At 41.4% G+C, this 21,447-nt stretch overlaps 1 protein-coding gene across 15 annotated transcripts in view; it reads right to left on the bottom strand.

The window, feature by feature from the left end:
• Positions 1–21,447, bottom strand: part of TENM1 (teneurin transmembrane protein 1) — a 1,415,133-nt gene that overhangs the window by 140,387 nt on the left and 1,253,299 nt on the right. For all 15 annotated transcript variants that reach the window (XM_075132522.1, XM_075132521.1, XM_048862940.2 and 12 more), the window contains 3 exons: positions 17,308–17,493; positions 16,077–16,100; positions 8,744–8,890 (listed from right to left, as the gene is read on the bottom strand). In XM_075132522.1, coding sequence (XP_074988623.1) covers positions 8,744–8,890; positions 16,077–16,100; positions 17,308–17,493 — 357 coding nt within the window. The remainder of the gene's footprint in view (positions 1–8,743; positions 8,891–16,076; positions 16,101–17,307; positions 17,494–21,447) is intronic.

The raw sequence follows: 21,447 nt of genomic DNA, 5'->3' as shown, positions 1-21,447 counted from the left end.
CCAACATTTCCCAGGAAAGGGGGGGTGCAAGTGTTGGGAGGATTGTTCATTGTTCTTAAGATCCAAGGGTCTGGGTCTGTAGTCACCTAGGCAAATTGGTGAGGCTTTTTACCAAACCTTGTCCAGGAAGTGGGGTGCAAGGTTTTGGGAAGTATTTTGGGGGGAAAGACGCGTCCAAACAGCTCTTCCCCAGTAACCAGTATTAGTTTGGTGGTGGTAGCGGCCAATCCAAGGACAAAGGGTGGAATATTTTGTACCTTGGGGAAGTTTTGACCTAAGCTGGTAAAGATAAGCTTAGGAGATTTTTTCATGCAGGTCCCCACATCTGTACCCTAGCATTCAGAGTGGGGAAGGAACCTTGACACTGAGGTATAGATGTTTGGGCTCGGGCTGCAGCCTGAGACCTGGGACCCTCCCACCTTGCAGAGTCCTAGAACCCAGGCTCCACCCCAAGCCCAAATGTCTACAAATACAATTAAACAGTTCATTAGCCTGAACCCTGTAGGCCTGTGTCAGTTGGCACAGGCCACCCATGGGCTTTTAATTGCTGTGTAGACATACCCATAGGGAATTAAGCATGCTTCCTCAAGCATTGCTGGCTACTCTGCTGGCCTGACACATTAAGGGTGAGTATGGTTATTTCACTGCTCGCTTTCTGGCAAGGTGTTTCTGGCAGGAGCATCCTGGTGTCAGCGGAGTATAGGGTCTGTTATTCTGTAATTACACAGGCCCTTCAGGGGAACTCCTTATGTAACTCATGACTATGATCCAGACATAAATGCACAGTAAGAAAATTTAAATACTTCCATTAACCTAGTGTCTATTTTGTTTACTATAAAAGAGTATCACATTATACTACATTTGAGGCAAGCACTGTGTAATAAATGTATGTCATATTTACCACACTTGGGTTTCATGTGTACTGAGTAACATTAATATTTCTATTACAGCCTCCAGAAAATAAAATGTCATTTGGAAAACGAAGAGGCATTTTGTTAACTGTAGGTTCATATTATTTACTAACCACAAAAGTTAATAAAAAGTATATAAATTGAGTGAAATGTATAGGTCCCAACATGAGCAGCTATCAGCCCAACCACTTATCAAATTCCAGCTCTTGTAGTGTTCACATCTATCCCTGAGTTTCTTACATTTCATCTTGGCAGCTATGGGAGCGTCACAAACTAATATTCTTGTAAATTTGATCCATTTCTTCCAGTCTATAAATATAACTAGTAAAATACCAAGAGCATAACTGAGGAGGTCACAGGAACAGAGTATGGAACAGCTGAATGGGGGAGCAAATAACAAGGTGTTATATGTGACACAGCAGGGTGGATTCTCCAGCACTTTAGTGAAGTGGACTGGAAATATTCACAGTTTGAATTAGTCACTTTCATAGTTAGTTAATAAAATCATTATAGTACCTCCTATGTTAGGCTATGTCCACTCTTGGCATTTAAAGTGCAAAATGTCCCTTTTTTGCACTAAAACCATGGGAGCGTCTACACTGGTTAATGGCTTTTTTGCAGTGAAACTCAGAAGTTTCACTGCAAAAGAAAACCACATTCACGAGAGGCGTACAGCTCTTACCACTGTTGTGAAAGTGAAGACATGTTTTATCAGAGTAAATACCTTTTGGCCTCTAAAGGAGATCCCATAGTTCCAAAAGTGACCAGTCTGGCAAGCATCTCCGCTGCTCTGACGCCAGGTAAACGGACGTCTGCTCCTCCCCCGTAAGCCCTGGGAAGTTTGAAACTCCCTTTCCCTTTGCTTGTAGATGTGGCAGGGAAAGCAGCCAGGGAGTTTTTAAAAAAAATGCCATGAAAGAAACAAGGAAGTAATGGGGCTACTGGAACCCAGAATGCCTTCTGCTCACCTCCCACCTTCCCACAAGACCTATTGAGAGAGCTGCACTGTGGGATAGCTGCCCTACAGTGCTGCTCTCATCGGTGATGGAAGTGCAGCTAGTGTAAACACTCTCTGACGCCTAAGGAATTAAGTGAGTACACAAACCAGTACTTGTCTTTCACCGGTTCCCTATCACTGGTGAAACTTACAGGGCAAAAACTCTGCAAGTGTAGACATCCCCTTACTTATTTTGATATGAAACTCCCCACCTGAGGAGGTGTTGAGTTTGGGTGTTTTAGGATAAGCACATTCGGTAGATGTTTCTGCTAAGATGATCAATAGTGAAATAGCTAACAATGTTATTGTTTAAATTGTTATCGGTAAGTTTTGTATTTAACTGAGATGAAGTACCTCTCAGAGTATTGTTTCTGGCTCTCTGCAGACTCAGGGAGATGTCATTTCATTGCTTACGCTCCATTTACATTCTCAAGGTTAACTTCACAAAGGCTAGAAATATACTGCCTGTGTTTACACTATGTAATACATGGTTTTGTGGCCATGGGACTTGCCACAAAATCATCCCCTCATTGAAGAACTGTATTCTGGAATCTCAGTTTTAATTTTACATATAGACAGACAAGCAGACGTGACAAATTCCATGGCCACAGCACCATGGGGCACTAGCAAAGGCCAATAGAACGGTTGGGGTAAAATGCAGTCCAAAATACTGAAACAGGGCAGAGAATCTATAAGATAAACATAGCAAGGAATGAAAGGGACTTGAAGCATCCAAAATGGGTCTGTGATGAAATGATAGTCACCTATTGGCTGAGGACTCAGAGAACCAAAGGTATTTCAGAGGTCTCAGTACCACAGAAATGCAAAGGAAAGTATTAGAGGTGAGCCACAGATGGGGCCACCTAATCATGTGGCCAGGACCCTTCACGGACAGTGTGGAGGGCCATGGTTTTTTTTCAGGTGGGCAGGTGGATCTCATTCTCCCCCTATCCGCCCCATGCAGGACAGCCAGATAAAGCTCAACCACATGAGCTTCTTGTGGTATTTGAGCATTTCATATTGCTGCACAGATTGCTCAATATTTTGTCTTTTCCTTACCAGATTAAAATATCCTCAGTAGTGCTCAAACTAATTTTGCCGCCTTTTATTTCAAATAGCTCCTATATAACTCCTGTGCTAGTTTGTTTCTCCACAAGTTCAGTTAAGTTCAGTTACAATTGCTAGGAATCACTGTGAACAGAAGAAGAAACCAAGCAGCAAAAATGCTAGAGTTTCCAGTGCTGCATGCAAAAACCTCAACTGTTCCTCAAGTTTCAGCTACAACACGTAGCAATAAGACAACAGCTACCTGAAGTCATTAATTGAAAATTCTGCGCTTTGCAGGAGTATACTTAAAACCAGCCAAAGTCCATGTGTAGAAGGAAGTCTTCATAGTATTTTGTTTGAGAGATACCATTTACTTTTAGATATATTTGTTCAGGCCCTCAGTGGTCTTTGGCCTTGAACACACAATGAATAGAAAATGTATCAAGCCTGATTTTCAGAAGTGTCAGTAACAATGAAAACTACTTCCATTATGTAATAATAGTATGTTACTTGTATAAGGACTCAATGTCTCTGACTGATATGCTATTAAAATGCTAATAGATAGGTCTGATACACTTGTCAATATTTTTACAGCACTGGCCACCAACCGAAAGCTAAACTGAGTCATATATTTTTCTTGTACTTGGGTCAGATACAACTTTGGCTGAAAAGTGACGGAAGGGAGCTTTAGGTGTTTAGCTCAATGCTTGTAGTAAACAGTATTTTTATTTCAAAAACAAAGTATAGGGATTCATTTAAAGAAAGCAAATAGCTGAAAAGACAGAACCAGATACACTTAAAACAGGGGCTCAGCATCAAATAAAGGAGTGAAAATGACAGTCTGTACCATCATGTAATGAGATTTAAGAGGAAAAATAACCTAATGGTAAAAAGAATAGCATGGAGTGTGGCTGGGCAGGAGGGATGGATGTTCTACATGTGGAGGAGTGAACAAACCTCCTTGTCCCCAGTACTGCTGCTGCAGTATGTTCTAGCTACTTCGGCCTTATTCAGAGATAGCCTTAATTAACAGAATTCAGCAGAGAGTTCCAAGCAATTTCACAGAGCTAGATGCTTCCAAAAGAACTCTCAATAATGGTAAGACAGAGGAAACAACCTATTCAGATGAGCTGAGTGATCATCTTCTAAAATAAGACTGAAATTAGGTCTGCCATGACAATGAAAGATGAGAGAGGAAATGAGAACAGGAAATCTTGTTGTAATCCCACAGAAAGCAATATTCCACACTGAAGAGGACATCCGTTGGAGATCCCAGCATTATATAACTTATATCATAAAGACTGCCAAATGCCACAGATGTACTCCACAAAAGCTAATGAAAACCACTTGGTTGTGCACCTTTTATATGCTGTCAGTTTTTATCTTTATTTTTAGAGATAATTAAGTAGGTGAACATACCTTGCAGACCATAAGTGGGGAAAAAGCTGATGAGGGGAATGACAAGGGTGGTTATGGTACACTCATTATCCAATTGGGTGGGAGTTTTGGATGAGTATATGTGGTGGGTTTTGGCCCCAAAAGAATAAGTAATAAGCACCGTGCTCCAAACCGGTAAATACAGACGCACGTTTAACTTTACTGCCACGAGTAATTCCACTGACACAGACCTACGTGCCTAAGTGTTTGGGGGATCAGGGCACATATGAATGTATACATTACATACTATAGTAATTGTTTACAAAAGAATTTAAGATATTGTCTCTCTAGAAGTGAGAGGGTTTTGTGTGAGTACGACATATCCAATACGTGAGCCAAGACTTTTCAGTTCTAGATAGGTCATGTCATTAGATACTCACACTTAGAACTAAGGAAATGTGTTTTTATACTTTCATTATAATTAAAAATTGGCTTTTACTCTACAGTGTATTTGTATTAATTTTTGTAAGGAGAAAATTGATTTTTTTCAGTTAAAAATACCTTTCATCTATATCAAACCTGAGTCTCAACCCAGAATTCAGACTAAATTTTCAGTGTCCTGATCCTTAATGTTGTTGATTGTTTGTTTGATATAATACTACTAATTGGCTACTGCTACCATTTTGTGCTTCAGTAGTGTCTTTCTCCTAAGGATCTCAAAGCTCAGAACACTTCCAAGATCTCTGCATAAAGACACAAATATTTAATTTAAACACAATCAGCCTTAATGACCTTTCCCATGTGGAAACCTAATGATAATGTACACATACAACTAGACGAGACCAAGAGTTAGAAAGTGCACTCTAAGGAACAATCCTACAGTGGCTGAGGGGTTGGAGTGGATAGTGTAACAGATCTTTTCCAGATCTAATTTCTGTGGTTTTATGTATACAAGGCCTGGAACCCTGCTTTTGATCTCATACCAATTTAACACCAGTGTAATACTATTGACTTCAGTGGAACTCCTTCGGATTTATACCTGTGTAAGTGACAGCAGAATCAGGCCCTATGAATTTAGGATGGAAAAAGAAGTGATTTTAATGTGAAAAAAACTTCAATTTTTTTGTAAAAAGCAACTGATTGTGAAGTGAAACTAATGGCAGTTAGCCCAGCTGTAGCAACCAGGCAAATTAAGTATTTCTCTCCCCACTTATCTCTAATTTTAATTTCAATGGAGCTGTCCCCATATGTTACGCTATCATAAAAATAATTTTAAAATTTACAGTGAAATGATGTTAAGTATCTGCCTTAAACTGACAAATTCAAGGAGATTTAGAGTTAATGCTGCCAACACTCAATAACTCATTGTTACTGCAGAATATAAAGCAGGCAAAAACCACAGTATGAGGCAATTTATATAGAACCAGTTCACAGAGTGTATCAGAAAATGCTTTACATATATTGCAGGATAAACAGGGTTTTATGGACAGATTTAAAGGGAGAGAGTGTGAGTGAGTCAGTGGTTTGAAGAGCAGGGGAGAAAGTACCAGACAGATGGGAAAGTACACAGGCGATAGTGACCCTCACAGTGGAATGCTGTGTGAAGGGATACAGATTAGACTACACAGATTGGAAGAATAGTGATCTTATGGGTCATGGATGAAGGAGTGTCATGGGGTGAGCCTCTTCAACACACTCCCTTATGGCCCCCCTAATGGTCCTGCAGATGTGTTGCACTCAGCATTCCCTGGGTCCTTTCACATAATTAACCTTTTGGGGGGTCTGGTTTATTTTCTCTCTAGAGGGCCACTCACTTATTTAGCAGCTCAAGTTCATGCCGAATATGGGTCCATGTAAAAGTCCTAGTCAGTTTCCTCCCCGCGTTCAGAAGGCCCCAGTCCTCCTGGAATTAGGTTGTATTTTGGACAATCCCTCTGTCCCTCTCCTTAAGACCGAAGTCCCCTACCTCTCCTCCTTGGAGCTGGAGTTGTACATTAGGCAAGCTGTAGAGCCTCAGACAGCTTCTACTCCAGCTGGCCCTTTTCCCAATCAGTCCTTCCACCTTTAGGCTGGGAGGTTTTTCCGGCAGACTTTCCTCTTCTGCTGTCTGCTGTGCTATGAGAGAGAAGGCAACGTATACATGGTCCCCCTGCTAAAGCTCATCCTTGTTTGTTGGGTGAGAGCGGAACCTTGCCCTGCCCACTCTGTAAGGCTCCTGATCTCAGGTCTTTAAAGAAACAGTGATGGGAGTTTCTGCCAAACACTTCTTAACTCAGGGCCATTTTCTCTTTACCCATACCTCGTAGGTCTTTCGCTCTATCAGATCTTTCCAAGTCTTAAGGGCCATGTCATGTGATGGGGTAGGTAGATCCCTAGGCACCAGTACTCTTAAAGGGGAAATAAAGTGAAAAAGGAAGGATGAAGGAGGGCAAATTGGAATAACAGGAGGACAATTCTGAATTGGATTCAGACATTAAGAGGGCAGTGCCAAAAGGTCATAGGGGTCCATATGGTACACAATCAAAATGAACACATAAAATGGATTAAAAACTGGCTGATAGATCTCAAAGTGTAACTGTGAATGGGGAAACATCACTGGGTAGGTCTGTTTCTAGTGTGGGTCCCACAGGAATTGGTTCTTGGCCCTATCTTATTTAACATTTTTTATCAACGACCTAGAAGAAAACATACAACCCTTACTGATACATCTGCAGATGACACAAGACTGGAGGAGAGGTAAATGATATAGAGGACAGGTCACTGATGCAAAGCAATCTGGATGACTTGGTAAGCTGGACATAAGCAAATAATGTGCATTTCAATATTTCCAAATGTAAGGTCATATATCTAGGAACAAAGAATGAAGGCCATCCCTTCCAGGATGGGGGACTCTATCCTGGGAGGGAGTGACTCTGAGAAAGCTTTTGGGTCATGGTGGGTAATCAGCTGAATATGAGCTCGGAGTGTGATACTGTGGCCAAAAAAAACCTAATGTGATTCTTGGATAAACAGGGGAATACTGAGTAGGAGTAAGAAGGTTATATTACCTCTGTATTTGGCACTGGTGCGACTGCTACTGGAATACTGTGTCCATTTTTGGTGTCCACAATTCAAAAAGGATGTTGAAAAATTGGAGAGGGTTCAGAGAAGAGCCATGAATAAAGTATTGGAAAACGTGACTTTAGTGAAAGACTCAAGGAGCTCTCTCTGTTTAAGTTATAAAAAATAAGGTTAAGGGGTGACAAGATCACTGTCTATAAGTACCCACATGCAGAACCGAATAGAGGAGATAACAGAGGGGTCTTCAATCTATTAGACTAAGATATAAAAGCACTAATGGCTGCAAGTTGAAGCTAGATAAATTCAGACTAGAAATAAGGTATATGTTTTTAACAATGAGGGTAATTAATGACTGGAAGAAGCTAATCTTCAAGGTTTAGCTTGGGTTGTGGTGTGGAAAACCCTTACATCAAGATTGGATATTTTTCTAAAAGATATATTCTAGTTTAAGCAGCTATTGGACTTAAAAATGAATTGTCCTATGGCCAGTGTTACACAGAACAGATGATCACAATGGTCCCTTCTAGCCTTAAAAATCTAGGAATCCTTGGAGTGAAACAAGGGCCACAGTGGCTAGGAATACTTAATTGCAAATACACTGATCCAACAGGGGAAAATAGAGCAAGAGAGAGGCTGCTTTAACTATACATTGTTATGTTTTTATGTTTAGGTCACATGCTATATTTAAAAGTTACCTCTGGCTTAGAGATCCTCAGCATAGTTGCTACTGGTTTGCTCAGCACCATCTCAAAATTATGTGCCACAATTTTCTGTTATAACTGTGACTCTCTGTTAATATTAAGAAACTAATTTGCTTAATAAGCACATGTCTCAATGTATGATTTTATATTTTCTGAAGAATTTCTTTCATAATATTGATATTATGATAATGTATCAATGTATATTCTGTTAGTCACACAAAATGTTAGGACAGAATTTTAAATTTCATTTGTGTGTCTATTGTCAGTCTGACAACTACAGTTCTCATAAGGGATGTTTATAGGCAATGGAGTTATTTTAGGTTTTTTGGAAGGAAATAAAAGAATAACATAATTATTATGAAAAACACGGATTTTTTCAAGACACATCATGTACTATGATGATGGAGACCATATAAGCAGGAAGGTAGATTTCCTCCAGAGCTTACAATATAAAGGTCAGACCCTGCAACTACTCATTCATGGGAGTAATCCAACTGAAGTCAACAGGACTATTAACATGAGAAAGGGGTATAGCATTGAGCCTCTATGATAGAAAAGACAAACTCACGTAAAGACAAGCTATAGGACAGCTGTTCAGGAAAATGAACTGCATAAGAACTAAAAAGTAAATAAAGGGGCATGTACAGTACCTCCATCATTATCCATATTATCCCCACACATCATTTCCATGACAACGTTACATCCTGTGCCACTCCATCCCACCTGACACACACAGTGCCATCCATTCTGATCAAGAGTGCATCTCCCATTTCCATAACACAGACCCGGGCAGCCATCTAGAGAAGAAAATGTAAAGAACAAGGCTTCATGCAGGAGTTTATTTAAAATTATAAATTGTTATACAACATTCTTTAAAATTACATAACAATATTTGCTACTTTCAAATGATATCACAGTTTGTCTACTTTGGACTCCAGTCACATTCTTGGACAAATATTCAACTCTGCTTGCCTAAAAAGCATGCCAAAGTTATAAAGCCTTATTTTTTGGTGCCTAAAAACCTGTGGATGCAAAAACTCAGATGTGGATGCACTAATAGTATGTGTATTGAGTAATCAGAAGTCTAACTATCTGCTTTGCACATACAAAGAACTTCTATCTATCTTGGTTTTCATACCGAGTATCAATCGTGTGCTCATGACAGAGTTTTTATATGAAACCTTGACACAAAAGATGAGTTTGCAAAGTGTAGGTAAGTAATTTTAGGTGAGCAAATCTGGAAGCAGCAGCTGAAGATGTACTTCTAGATATTATAGGTGTGGAAACCCACATGAACCCAGCAGGGCTAGGGAAGCCTGTTTTGATTCATTCTGAAGTACTTTCCTAAGGAAGGAAAATGGGAGTTTTCATTGCAATGCCCCCTCCCACTTCCTTAAAACTCTCTTTCCAGATGGTATGATGGGATAACATGGTTTTGGTAATTAAATATTCATGGTAAATAGGCCCAATGGCCTGTGATGGGATATTCCTGACACAGGAAGAAAGGAAAGCAGCAGAATACGGACCCTGGACTTCAGGAAAGCAGACTTCGACTCCCTCAGGGAACTGATGGGTAGGATCCCCTGGGGGAATAACATGAGGGGGAAAGGAGTCCAGGAGAGCTGGCGGTATTTCAAAGAATCCCTATTGAAGTTACGGGGACAAACCATCCCGATGTGTCAAAAGAATAGTAAATATGGCAGGCGACCAGCTTGGCTTAACAGTGAAATCCTTGCGGATCTTAAACATAAAAAAGAAGCTTACAAGAAGTGGAAGATTGGACAAATGACCAGGGAAGAGTATAAAAATGTTGCTCGGGCATGTAGGAATGAAATCAGGAGGGCCAAATCGCACCTGGAGCTGCAGCTAGCAAGAGATGTTAAGAGTAACAAGAAGGGTTTCTTCAGGTATGTTGGCAACAAGAAGAAAGCCAAGGAAAGTGTGGGCCCCTTACTGAATGAGGGAGGCAACCTAGTGACAGAGGATGTGGAAAAAGCTAATGTACTCAATGCTTTTTTTGCTTCTGTCTTCACGAACAAGGTCAGCTCCCAGACTGCTGCACTGGGCAACACAGCATGGGGAGTAGGTGGCCAGCTCTCTGTGGAGAAAGAAGTGGTTAGGGACTATTTAGAAAAGCTGGACGTGCACAAGTCCATGGGTCCAGATGCGTTGCATCCAAGAGTGCTAAAGGACTTGGCGGCTGTGATTGCAGAGCCATTGGCCATTATCTTTGAAAACTCATGGTGATCGGGGGAAGTCCCGGACGACTGGAAAAAGGCTAATGTAGTGCCCATCTTTAAAAAAGGGAAGGAGGAGGATCCTGGGAACTACAGGCCAGTCAGCATCCCCTCAGTCCCCAGAAAAATCATGGAGCAGGTCCTCAAGGAATCAATCCTGAAGCACTTACACGAGAGGAAAGTGATCAGGAACAGTCAGCATGGATTCACCAAGAGAAGGTGAATCTAATAGCCTTCTATGATGAGATTACTGGTTCTGTGGATGAAGGGAAAGCAGTGGATGTATTGTATCTTGACTTTAGCAAAGCTTTTGACACGGTCTCCCACAGTATTCTTGTCAGCAAGTTAAGGAAGTATGGGCTGGATGAATGCACTATAAGGTGGGTAGAAAGTTGGCTAGATTGTCGGGCTCAACGGGTAGTGATCAATGGCTCCATGTCTAGATGGCAGCCGGTAGAGTGCCCCAAGGGTCGGTCCTGGGGCCTGTTTTGTTCAATATCTTCATAAATGATCTGGAGGATGGTGTGGATTGCACTCTCAGCAAATGTGCGGATGATACTAAACTAGGAGGAGTGGTAGATACGGTTGCAGGTAGGGATAGGATACAGAGGGACCTAGACAAATTGGAGGATTGGGCCAAAAGAAATCTGATGAGGTTCAACAAGGATAAGTGCAGGGTCCTGCACTTAGGATGGAAGAATCCAATGCACCGCTACAGACTAGGGACCGAATGGCTAGGCAGCAGTTCTGCGGAAAAGGACCTAGGGGTGACAGTGGACAAGAAGCTGGATATGAGTCAACAGTGTGCCCTTGTTGCCAAGAAGCCCAATGGCATTTTGGGATGTAGAAGTAGGGGCATTGCCAGCAGATGGAGGGACGTGATCATTCCCCTCTATTCGACATTGGTGAGGCCTCATCTGGAGTACTGTGTCCAGTTTTGGGCCCCACACTACAAGAAGGATGTGGAAAAATTGGAGAGAGTCCAGCGAAGGGCAACAAAAATGATTAGGGGTCTGGAACACATGACTTATGAGGAAAGGCTGAGGGAACTGGGATTGTTCAGTCTGCAGAAGAGAAGAACGAGGGGGGATTTGATAGCTGCTTTCAACTACCTGAGAGGTGGTTCCAAAGAGGATGATTCTAGACTATTCTCAGTGGTAGAAGAGGACAGGACAAGGAGTAATGGTCTCAAGTTGCAGTGGGGGAGGTTTAGGTTGGATATTAGGAAAAACTTTTTCACTAGGAGGGTGGTGAAACACTGGAATGCGTTACCTAGGGAGGTGGTAGAATCTCCTTCCTTAGAAGTTTTTAAGGTCAGGCTTGACAAAGCCCTGTCTGGGATGATTTAATTGGGGATTGGTCCTGCTTTGAGCAGGGGGTTGGATTAGATGACCTCCTGAGGTCCCTTCCAACCCTGATATTCTATGATTCTATGATTGTATGATTAGATGAGGTGGGATCTGAGTTACCTAGGAAAGAATTTTCTGTAGTATCTGGCTGGTGAATCTTGCCCATCTGCTCAGGGTTTAGCTGATTGCCATATTTGGGGTTGGGAAGGAATTTTCCTCCAGGGCAGATTGGAAGAGGCCATGGAGGTTTTTTGCCTTCCTCTGTAGCATGGGGCACGGGTCACTTGCTGGAGGATTCTCTGCTCCTTGAAGTCTTTAAACCATGATTTGAGGACTTCAAGAGCTCAGACATAGGTGAGAGGTTTTTCGCAGGAGTGCTGGGTGAAATTCTGTGACCTGCGTTGTGCAGAATGTCAGATTAGATGATCATAATGGTCCCTTCTGACCTAAATATCCATGAATCTATGAATCTATAAATAAGACAAACACTTGCCCTTTGGTGGCTATGGGAAATGTTTTGATTTCTTTCTGTAAATTATGAAACTAGATCTAAAATGGATCAATTGCATCATCCCCAGGGTTTGCAAACTCTGAATTAACAATAATTTCAGCATTTTCAACTAGGTTCCTTGCTCGGTGTGACAGATAGATAGTATCTTGGATGTGCCCACTAATGTCCATCTGCTTGTATAGTTTGGTGCCAGTACATATTTTTGTCAGATTTTTACCTTACCACACAGGGAGCCAAAGGACAATGGATGGCGCTTAGCAATCAATTTAACACTACAAGTGGCATCCCTTTCTAAACGAGTGCTTTCTCTTTGCCAGAATGGACTCTCATGAATTCAGTGCTCTTTATCTGAAAGTGTGTGTTGACACTTCTGCACTATCAAAAGGAAAAGATTTGATTCCAAGAGGAAGGAAGACTCAGTCTGCAGGGGTTTCTGGCAGCCGCTAAAGGAGATATTGTAAAAAGTGTTTGGAACTGCCAGCCAAAGAGACAGAGCCTAAATACCAGTGGTCCATCTAGAGACACAAAATGGATGAGGTAACACCTTTTATTGGTCCAACTTCTGTACTGGCCCATCTAGTCCAGTGTTCTGGTCAGAGTGGCCAGTAGCATGTGCTTCAGAGAAAGGTGCATTACAGAACAGCCTGCACACAGAGAATGTTTTTTCCTAACTCCCAAAAGACAGAGGGTAGTTTCTTTCAAGGATCCTTGTGTTTTGCTTTTTTAATCCTTACTTGTATAGCTCTGGATAGTTCTTGTTATCCACATAAATTATACATGACACCATGGCTCCAAGATCTGCATCAGTTGCCTACAGGTCTCCTGGTAGAGTTTAAATTGTTACTTACATCCTATAGGCCTTTCATTTCCTAGCATCTGCCTACCTGAAGTATCACCTCTCCCCCCAAGACATGTTGCCATCAGCAGGGAGACTTGAGCTATATCCCCCCATCATTATAAAATAGAGAGGGTCTGCTGGTAAGGTGTGGTCTATAAGGGCCTTGGGACTCTAGGTCCCTCACTGGTCTGAAATAGCTTGATCTTGACGATCTTCCAGTACACTATCAAAGCCATTTATTTCATAGATTTTTTTTTTGAAAGTTGAGGGTATGTTCCCGAGGAGATTAAAGGGGCTGTTTTCCTGTTTAGATTTATTGGCCAGCTGAGTTAATTCATTATTGGTATATTTTATGATTATATTTTGCTGTGGGTGGTTGTCCTTTATGAATGTAAGTCCAGTGGTGAGCTGGAGCCGGTTTGCACCCATTTGCTAGAACCGGTTGTTAAATTTTGAAGCCCTTTTAGAACCGGTTGTGCCTCGAGGGACAACCGGTTCTAAAAGGGCTTCAAAATTTAACAGCCGGCCAAAAGTGGCGCCTTAGGCGCCAACTCCATGGGTGCTCCAGGGCTGGAACACCCATGAGGAGAATTTGATGGGTGCAGAGCACCCACCGGCACCTCCCTGCCCTGGCCCCAGCTCACCTCCGCTCCGCCTCTTCCCCTGAACGCACCTCCCAGCTCTGCTTCTCTGCCCCCGCCCCCCGGCTTCCTGCAAATCAGCTGTTCGCACGGGAAGCCGGGGGCTGAGAAGCAGGTGGCAGCTTCACGCTCAGGCCTAGGGAGGCCGAGGCGGAGCGGACGTGAGCTGGGGCGGGGGGGCATGAGGAGGGCACTGCAGCAAGTAACCGGGGGGGGGGGGGGCGCACAGGGGAACCGCTCCCCGCCCCAGCTCACCTCCGCCTCCCTGGGCCCGGGTGCGAAGCCGCCGCTTGCTTCTCAGCCCTCCCAGGCTTCCTGTGCGAACAGCTGATTTGGAGAAGCAGAGGGGGGCGGCGCATTCAGGGGAGGAGGCGGAGCGGAAGTGAGGTTAGCTGTGGCCGGGCATGGGGCGGGGAGCTGCCTGTGGGTGCTCTGCACCCACTAAGTTTTCCCCATGGGTGCTCCAGACCCGGAGCACCCATGGAGTTGGCGCCTAAGGCGCCACTTTTGATGTGATCAGTGGGGGGAGCAGCCGCTCTCCCTGCTCCCCCCTTAGCTATGCTACCCCACCCCTAGGAGCCAGAGGGACCTGCCGGATGCTTCCTGGGAGCTGCCCCAGGTAAGCACCGCCGGGACTCCCCACCTCGCCCCCTGGCAGGTCCCTCTGGCTCTTAGGGGCAGGGTGGGCACCCACTACGGTGGCCCACGAGACCCTCCTGCCCAGTTCTGGGGCCAGTCAGGAGACAGGGGAGGAGGGTGGATGGGGCAGGGGTTTGGGGGGGGCATCAAGAAACACAGGGCGGTGGATGGGGCAGGGGTTGGGGGGGGCATCAAGAAACACAGGGCGTTGGATGGGGCAGGAGTCCCCAGAGGGCTGGGGTGGGCCACGGGGCGAGGAGGGAACCGGTTGTTAAGATTTTGGCAGCTCATTCACTGTGTAAGTCTAGTAATTCTCAGGTAACCTAGGGCTTTTTGTATGACATTTTTATTGTTATTCAATTCTGAAGAGATAAAATAATAAATACATAAATAAGTGCCCAATCCTTTTTGGAATCCTGCTTCGTCTGATATCTCTGCTGAGAGCCATCTTCCCAGGGGACAGTAGAAACAAAAACAACGAGGAGTACTAGTGGCACCTTAGAGACTAACAAATTTATTTGGGCATAAGCTTTCATGGGCTAAAACCCACATCATCAGATGCATGGAGTGGAAAATACAGTAGGAAGATATGTATAACAGTACATGAGAAGATGGGAGTTGCCTTACCAAGTGAGGGGTCGAGACAATTCAATTAAAATGGGCTATTATCAACAGGATGAAAAATCACTTTTGTAGTGGTAATCAGGGTGGCTCATTTCAAACAGTTGACAAGTGTGAGTAACAGTAGGGGGAAATTTTTTAGTTCTTGTATTGACTCACCCACTCCCAGTCTTTATTCAGGTCTCATTTGATGGTGTCCAGTTTGCAAATTAATTCCAGTTCTGCAGTTTCTCGTTGGAACAGTGTGATTTCTTACACAACAGTGTGGCTAGGACTGAGAGATTGCTTCCAAACCATGAAAGACATAGACATGTAGGGCCAGAAACAAGCCATAGGCCCTGCAGAGCAAATTTATGTCAAAGGACATGCACAGGGTGCAAATCTACACAGAATTTGGCTCTTTGGGTCTGGAATGGTTTAATCAACTATATCATCTGTAGCCCAGATAGCGTTTTCTGCCAAAGGGCAAACACACAAATTGCTCAAAGCAGCAACCAATGCGGGTGTGAGGTAGAGCAAATATTTATAAATCCCTCTGAATCTCAAAACCTCACACGGTACTGTACAATGCCAGGTTTTAAAACATGTGTTGTTTTACATTTCTCCCCCACCTCCAAAGTCTTAGAGAAGCATATTTCCTTCACAAATGAAACCTACTCTCTAGCTGCAGATGATAAAAATATGGAAATGTTGTTCTAATAGAAGGAAGGATTGACACAAATTATTCTGGTAATACCAAGTCCTCAGTGCTGTCATCACTCCGTGAATGGAAACCATGAGCAGAAATCTGACTCGCCTCACGTAGCATATTACATATATATGGAAATTGGTAACCAAATGTGAAAGCCACATTCTAGTCATGCTTACTTTAGACACCTCTGCTTCTGATGAAATATTGAGACAATATAAAGAGCTAAGAATGCAGAATGTACTGATATTTTGTTTGACAAACGAGACTTCTCTGTAAATAGATACCTACCTATCCAGTCATCCATTTGATCGTATTGTATCCATTTGATCGTATATTGTATCTTAACAGTACAGGAAATGGGAGGCTCAAAAGGGAACAAGTCACCCAAATACCCCCATTCCCAACACTTTTATACCCTTTCATTATTCCTTTGCAATGCTGATATGAAAAGCTTACCTCGCACAGCATCCAAGTAGTGAGCTTAAAAAAGAAAAAACAAAACTGTGATAGATTGAATTTCAAACACAGAAACCATTTGCTAATAGTTTACCATACTTTGGTTAAGATAAAGTGCTTCTCTCTTATTTTAATCAGGTCTATTCCTACCACTTTGAATAAAACAAATAGCTGATTTTGTTATCCAGGATGTCAGAAAGGACTCATATAGCAACAAACAATAATTGCAGCTACGTGTGTGTTCTTCAGTTATTGTTTTTTTAATATTATGGGCACTACCATGTGTAATGCAGGCTGTGCCTTCTACTTAATTCACTCATTGCTTAGTTATCTTCCTTTTAAAATCAAAACTAAATCTCTTGAACAAAATCATTTTTTACTAACAATAAAGAAAATTACCTTTATTTTTTATCAATTTTACTCCCTATAAGCAGGTATTATAAGGTAATTGAATCACTGGCTATAGAATTTAGCCATTTAATTAAATGAGGAAGGGCCAAATTTGCAAAATAAGCGCAGTATTTGCAAAGCCTGAAAATTTGGACTACCTACCTCTCAAAATTAGGTATCCTGGTCTCTTACATGCAATTAAAATGTTTAAGAATAAGAATGCTTTGGGAAAACAGTAATGACATTTTGGCAAGAAACACTATTAAGCTTTGTAAAAATGTGTCACATTTTATTAAAATATAACAATTAACATTTGTACAGCTGAGTAGTGACTTCTGAAAAGACCCATAAACTTTACCTTCTTATTAACAATATTGTAGTTGTCGGCTACTGTAAAACCATCTCTTGTGACAAGCAAAATATTTAAATCCTATGATGGGAAGGCAGCAGATTTAGAATTATTTAAGCTGCCTGCTAGTTTCAGCCTCTCACAACTTTTATTAATAATTTTTAAGTATTTTTTTTATGATTCTCAGTACCTATAGGAATGTAGCTCAGCTGTGCATTAGAATGTAACCTATAGAACTTTGATTGGATACGTCCAACTATTACATCAGTATTGCTGCATGTAAAGCAAAAGCTGCATTGACCAGTCTGTGGGACAAATATGATTATGGTGTAAGTGTGTGCCAATCCATCAAAGTCAGTGGAGAGGCATCTCTGTACTCCAGGCCTGAATTTGGCTCTCTAATTTTTCCAAAAGATCTTCAAGTTGATGGCTGCAGCAGATCTTCCTATTAGCTAGTCAGCCTTTAAAAAACAACAACATATAAAATCTTACCAATGGTGCAATGATCCCCTTCCCATCCAGGGCTGCACTCACACTTCCCATCTTTGCACTGGCCATGTTCAGCACAGTGAGAGTGGCATGTACGTTCCTCACAGCTTGGTCCTACCCAGCCTTCTTCACATTGGCATATTCCTCTTGAACAAACCCCATGGCTGCCACAGTCCATAGTGCATAATTCTATATAGGATTCAAAGAATACATACTTTTAGATGGTAATATCATGTTCTGTTATGGACTATGCATGATAATACATACAGACATCGGTCATCAAGAGTGATTAAATGAAGGACTTTTATCATGAAATACAGGTTGCAACCACATGAACTACTCCTTCGTTAGCAGCAAGTAAGTAGCAAGCCTTATATTTGTTAGGGCCAGCCACTAATTGCATGCCATAGGGCCCTGATCCAAAGCCCACTGAAACCAATGATAAGACTTCCATTTACTTGGGTGCATTTTGGATCAAGCCCTAAGCCAGTGTATCACACATCCATTCCTGATTCTCATAGGTGTTTCCAGAAATCTAGGATACAGTTTTTATTTAAACAGTTTGAAAAGTACAGGGTCCAGGTGGATTGAGTTAAAAGACAAAGTGTGACTAATTTATTACAGCAAAGTGATCACTGAGATATTAATCAGTTTGTACCAATGGTAATGGCCTTCACTTATGGCAATAAAAGCCAACGCGCTAATACACAGAAAGGAAATAACACATGTCAAACAGCAAGCAACCCACAGCCCTGGAAAAATACAGTATTACTCATATATAGGCCCCTCATCACAGGAATATGTCCCAAATTCTGCAATGGTTTTCAAGGTCTGTGTTTAAAAAGCTTTGCTCTTGCCCATCAACGGCTGGCTGATCAAAGTATAAAAACTATTTCATGGTGACAAGATCAGTTCTTGCAAGTCATTTCTATTCACAGTAAATTTTTCTGAATGGATAGGGCACTAGTGAAACTCCATTCATAGTGAAGGAGAATTAAAAGTCCTGAATTGTTTCAATAAATCACAATATGCCAGTTGCAATTCTACCTCCACTTAGAGTGAAGTTGTTCTGTGAAAAGAATGGTTTCATTATAAGAGGGCTCAATATAGTTTAAATTTATTTAAAATAATTAGTTTCAGCAGACAGAATTTGCTTGTTATTCTGCAATTAACCTGCCAGAGGAATGTTTCCTCCTCCTTCTCAGAAGCTAGTTGATAGCACTATAAGTATAAGCCAGAATAACCATGTCTGTTCTGATTTAAAACGGGATTTAAAATGTGTAACACACCAAATGGTGGAAAGATTTTCCCCTGACAGGTTTTAAAGAATGATAATTTCTTACTCTGAACTATTGTATATAAACATTCCCCCTTGAATGTCTATAATGGCAAAAAGTGACACTCTATATGATTTTTTTTTAAAAGTACATCTTTAAATTCTTTATCAATTTCAATCTTTCAACAGAAAGAAAGAAGTAATAAAAACCAAACCCCCATGCAATAACATTACAGATGTTGACAGCTGTGTGATTTACAACATATGTATAGGAATGTCATTTTTAATGTTTTAGGGTCAGGAACAGTTTTATTCAGCAATACCTTTTAAAAACATTCTATGTAGATAACTATATATAAAACTATATATAAACCTTATAGGCTACAAAAATGACAAAATTATGCTAAAATACAAATATATTTCCTTGGGGAATATATTGCAAGTGAGCATGAAAAAATACAGACAGACTTTAAAGTTTTGTTGAAATAATTTAGTATTACTGAGTGCCTTTAGCATGTTGCAATGCACAACACTTGTATAAATTAAATCTGGATAAAGTTCAGCATTTCTCTTTTGCTTACCTAAAGAAGAACAATTTTATTCAACAGACCCTTCAGTTGTCTCCCAGAAAGTGTTATGTCCACAAAATTTACTATTTTGGGTAAATTCTTCCAGTGCAGTAAATTACACCCATCCACTTAGCTCGAGAGTACAGGCCAGCTCCTTAGCTGGTATAAATTAGCATAGCTGCATTGACTTCAACAGAACTATGCTAATTTATACCAGTCGAGGATCTGGCTCAGGTTAATTACACCAGATGAGGATATCTGTAATTAGACAGGCCCAAATCCTGCATTGTTGCTGCTTTTCACATGTTAACATAGCCAGGCACAGAAGGATCAGCCAGGTGTAGAGAGATGATCTGATAATATAATGCCAGTGTGGTGACACCTACATCACCCCCAGCCATTGTCAGCATAGCGGATGCAACAGGGTTGGAGAATCCACACTGTTCAAGTAGACCAGAAATATGGCAAAACTAGTTCTCATGTAACAAATTGCAGTCAATAAAATCAGCCTTGTGAGTAAAAGATGTGGTCTGGATGGCCCAGATATTGTTATTGTTTTATCTCAACATTACCAATCTAAATTTAGCTCACCAAATAAAATGACTGCCATTTACTGGCTTGGATGACATAAGCAGAACAGATTGAAAATGGAAACAAAAACGCATACTTGTGAAAAACTTCAAAAATACTAAGTCATGTTCTTCATTCCAAATGCTGTGAAATAACCTGGATAAAAAGCCCAGGCTCTGTGTGCTCTCTCTGTTTCCCTCTTCTCCTGTACCAGCAGCTCTTTGTACTCCCATTGCCTGCCTCCCTCCATTCCAGCATCCCACATTCTGCCCCCCATGCCAGGGGTTCTGTGTGCCCCCTCATTCTCCTCTAATCCTCGTGCCCCTAATCAGATGCCAGTGGCACCATGTGTCCCCCATATCCATTTCAAGTTTTCAGATTTTCACCAAATTCAATAGGGTTCTGGGCACTGATGCCTAGAATATTTCCTGAAATTTTGGAACAGATCGGATGCAGAGTTCAAAAGTTATTGCATTGCACTGAGACAGAGAAATGCCATCAAATTGAGTGTAGGGCCTCCCTTTGGTCAACAGTTCTAGACCAGTGATCTCTTCATATGCTTTCCAAAGTCAAAGGAAAATTCGAAAACAATTCCTGCCATGAACTAATGAGCCAGTGGCTGAGCTGGAGAACGGACACTGTTTTCCTTTGAAAGCTAATGGTGAACTTCAACAACATTTCTCTGATAATAAGGCTGCAAAGCGGAGAAGATACTTTGTTCAGTTGCCTCCTCTTGCTCAACCACTTGACACATCAGCACTCTGTGGGCAGAGTCTGAACTCTCAGGTTTCCATCATTGTTTCAATTAGTTAATACTAAGCTCCTAAAAATGCTGTTTAAGAGGACACTGGAGAGGGATTCTTCAGGTTGGGAGATCCAAGTACAGTTCTCATGACTCTTCATAGATTTCTGTTCTCAGGCAAGGCACGAGAAATCAAATCTAATGACCATCCTAACTACAGCAAAATAGCACAAGCACACAGAAGGTTTCCGTTTAAAACCAGGAGCTCACCTAATAAATATGACTAAGCATGTGCTTTCAGTTCAAGCTACCGTGTTTTGAATATCCAAACACACAACAAACTCTTTAGTTCTTCTTGGAGAAAAACATATGCATAAAATCCCCCAAACTGGGAGAAACAATAGCTGACTACATTTCTGTTTGTCTTGGTATACCATGTTCGCATAGGAAGTTAAACAAAAGAATACTCCACAGTGGATGGTACTGAGATACTATAGTGATGAGCAGAATATAAAACCCCAAAATAGGTAGATGGTCCCAAACAATTCTGTCCATAAATGTCACATCATAAAAAAGCTCAAAGATCATGTAATTGCTATACTGGACCCTTTGTTAAATTATGTCTGTTCTTTCTTCCACAACACCGGATGCTTTAAGGGCTCAGAACCATCCTGGATGAGCATGTCCTTAATTCTGAATGTTCATTAATTTTGTTAGAAGACATCATATACAGTCTGAAGCATTATTGGTAGATATTCTTGAAAAGGAGACAAATCTGTTGATCATTCTGGGGCTAATCTAAAAAGCATTAAAAATTCACTTCATATTCTTTATTTTAATTATCTAAGTCAACAATGAGTTCACTTAACTGTGTTTTATAATAAGTTTCTAATTGCATAATAGGAAAAAGAAAATTAAAGCTAAATATTTTATAAATTCTAATGATAAGATTTCTATGTTATTTCAACACACTTCAGGAATAACTC

Source organism: Caretta caretta, chromosome 9 (assembly GCF_965140235.1).
Source record: "Caretta caretta isolate rCarCar2 chromosome 9, rCarCar1.hap1, whole genome shotgun sequence".
NCBI lineage: Eukaryota > Metazoa > Chordata > Testudines > Cheloniidae > Caretta > Caretta caretta.
The sequence above is the reverse complement of the archived record's forward strand: the minus strand, read 5'-3'. Positions and strand labels throughout refer to the sequence as shown.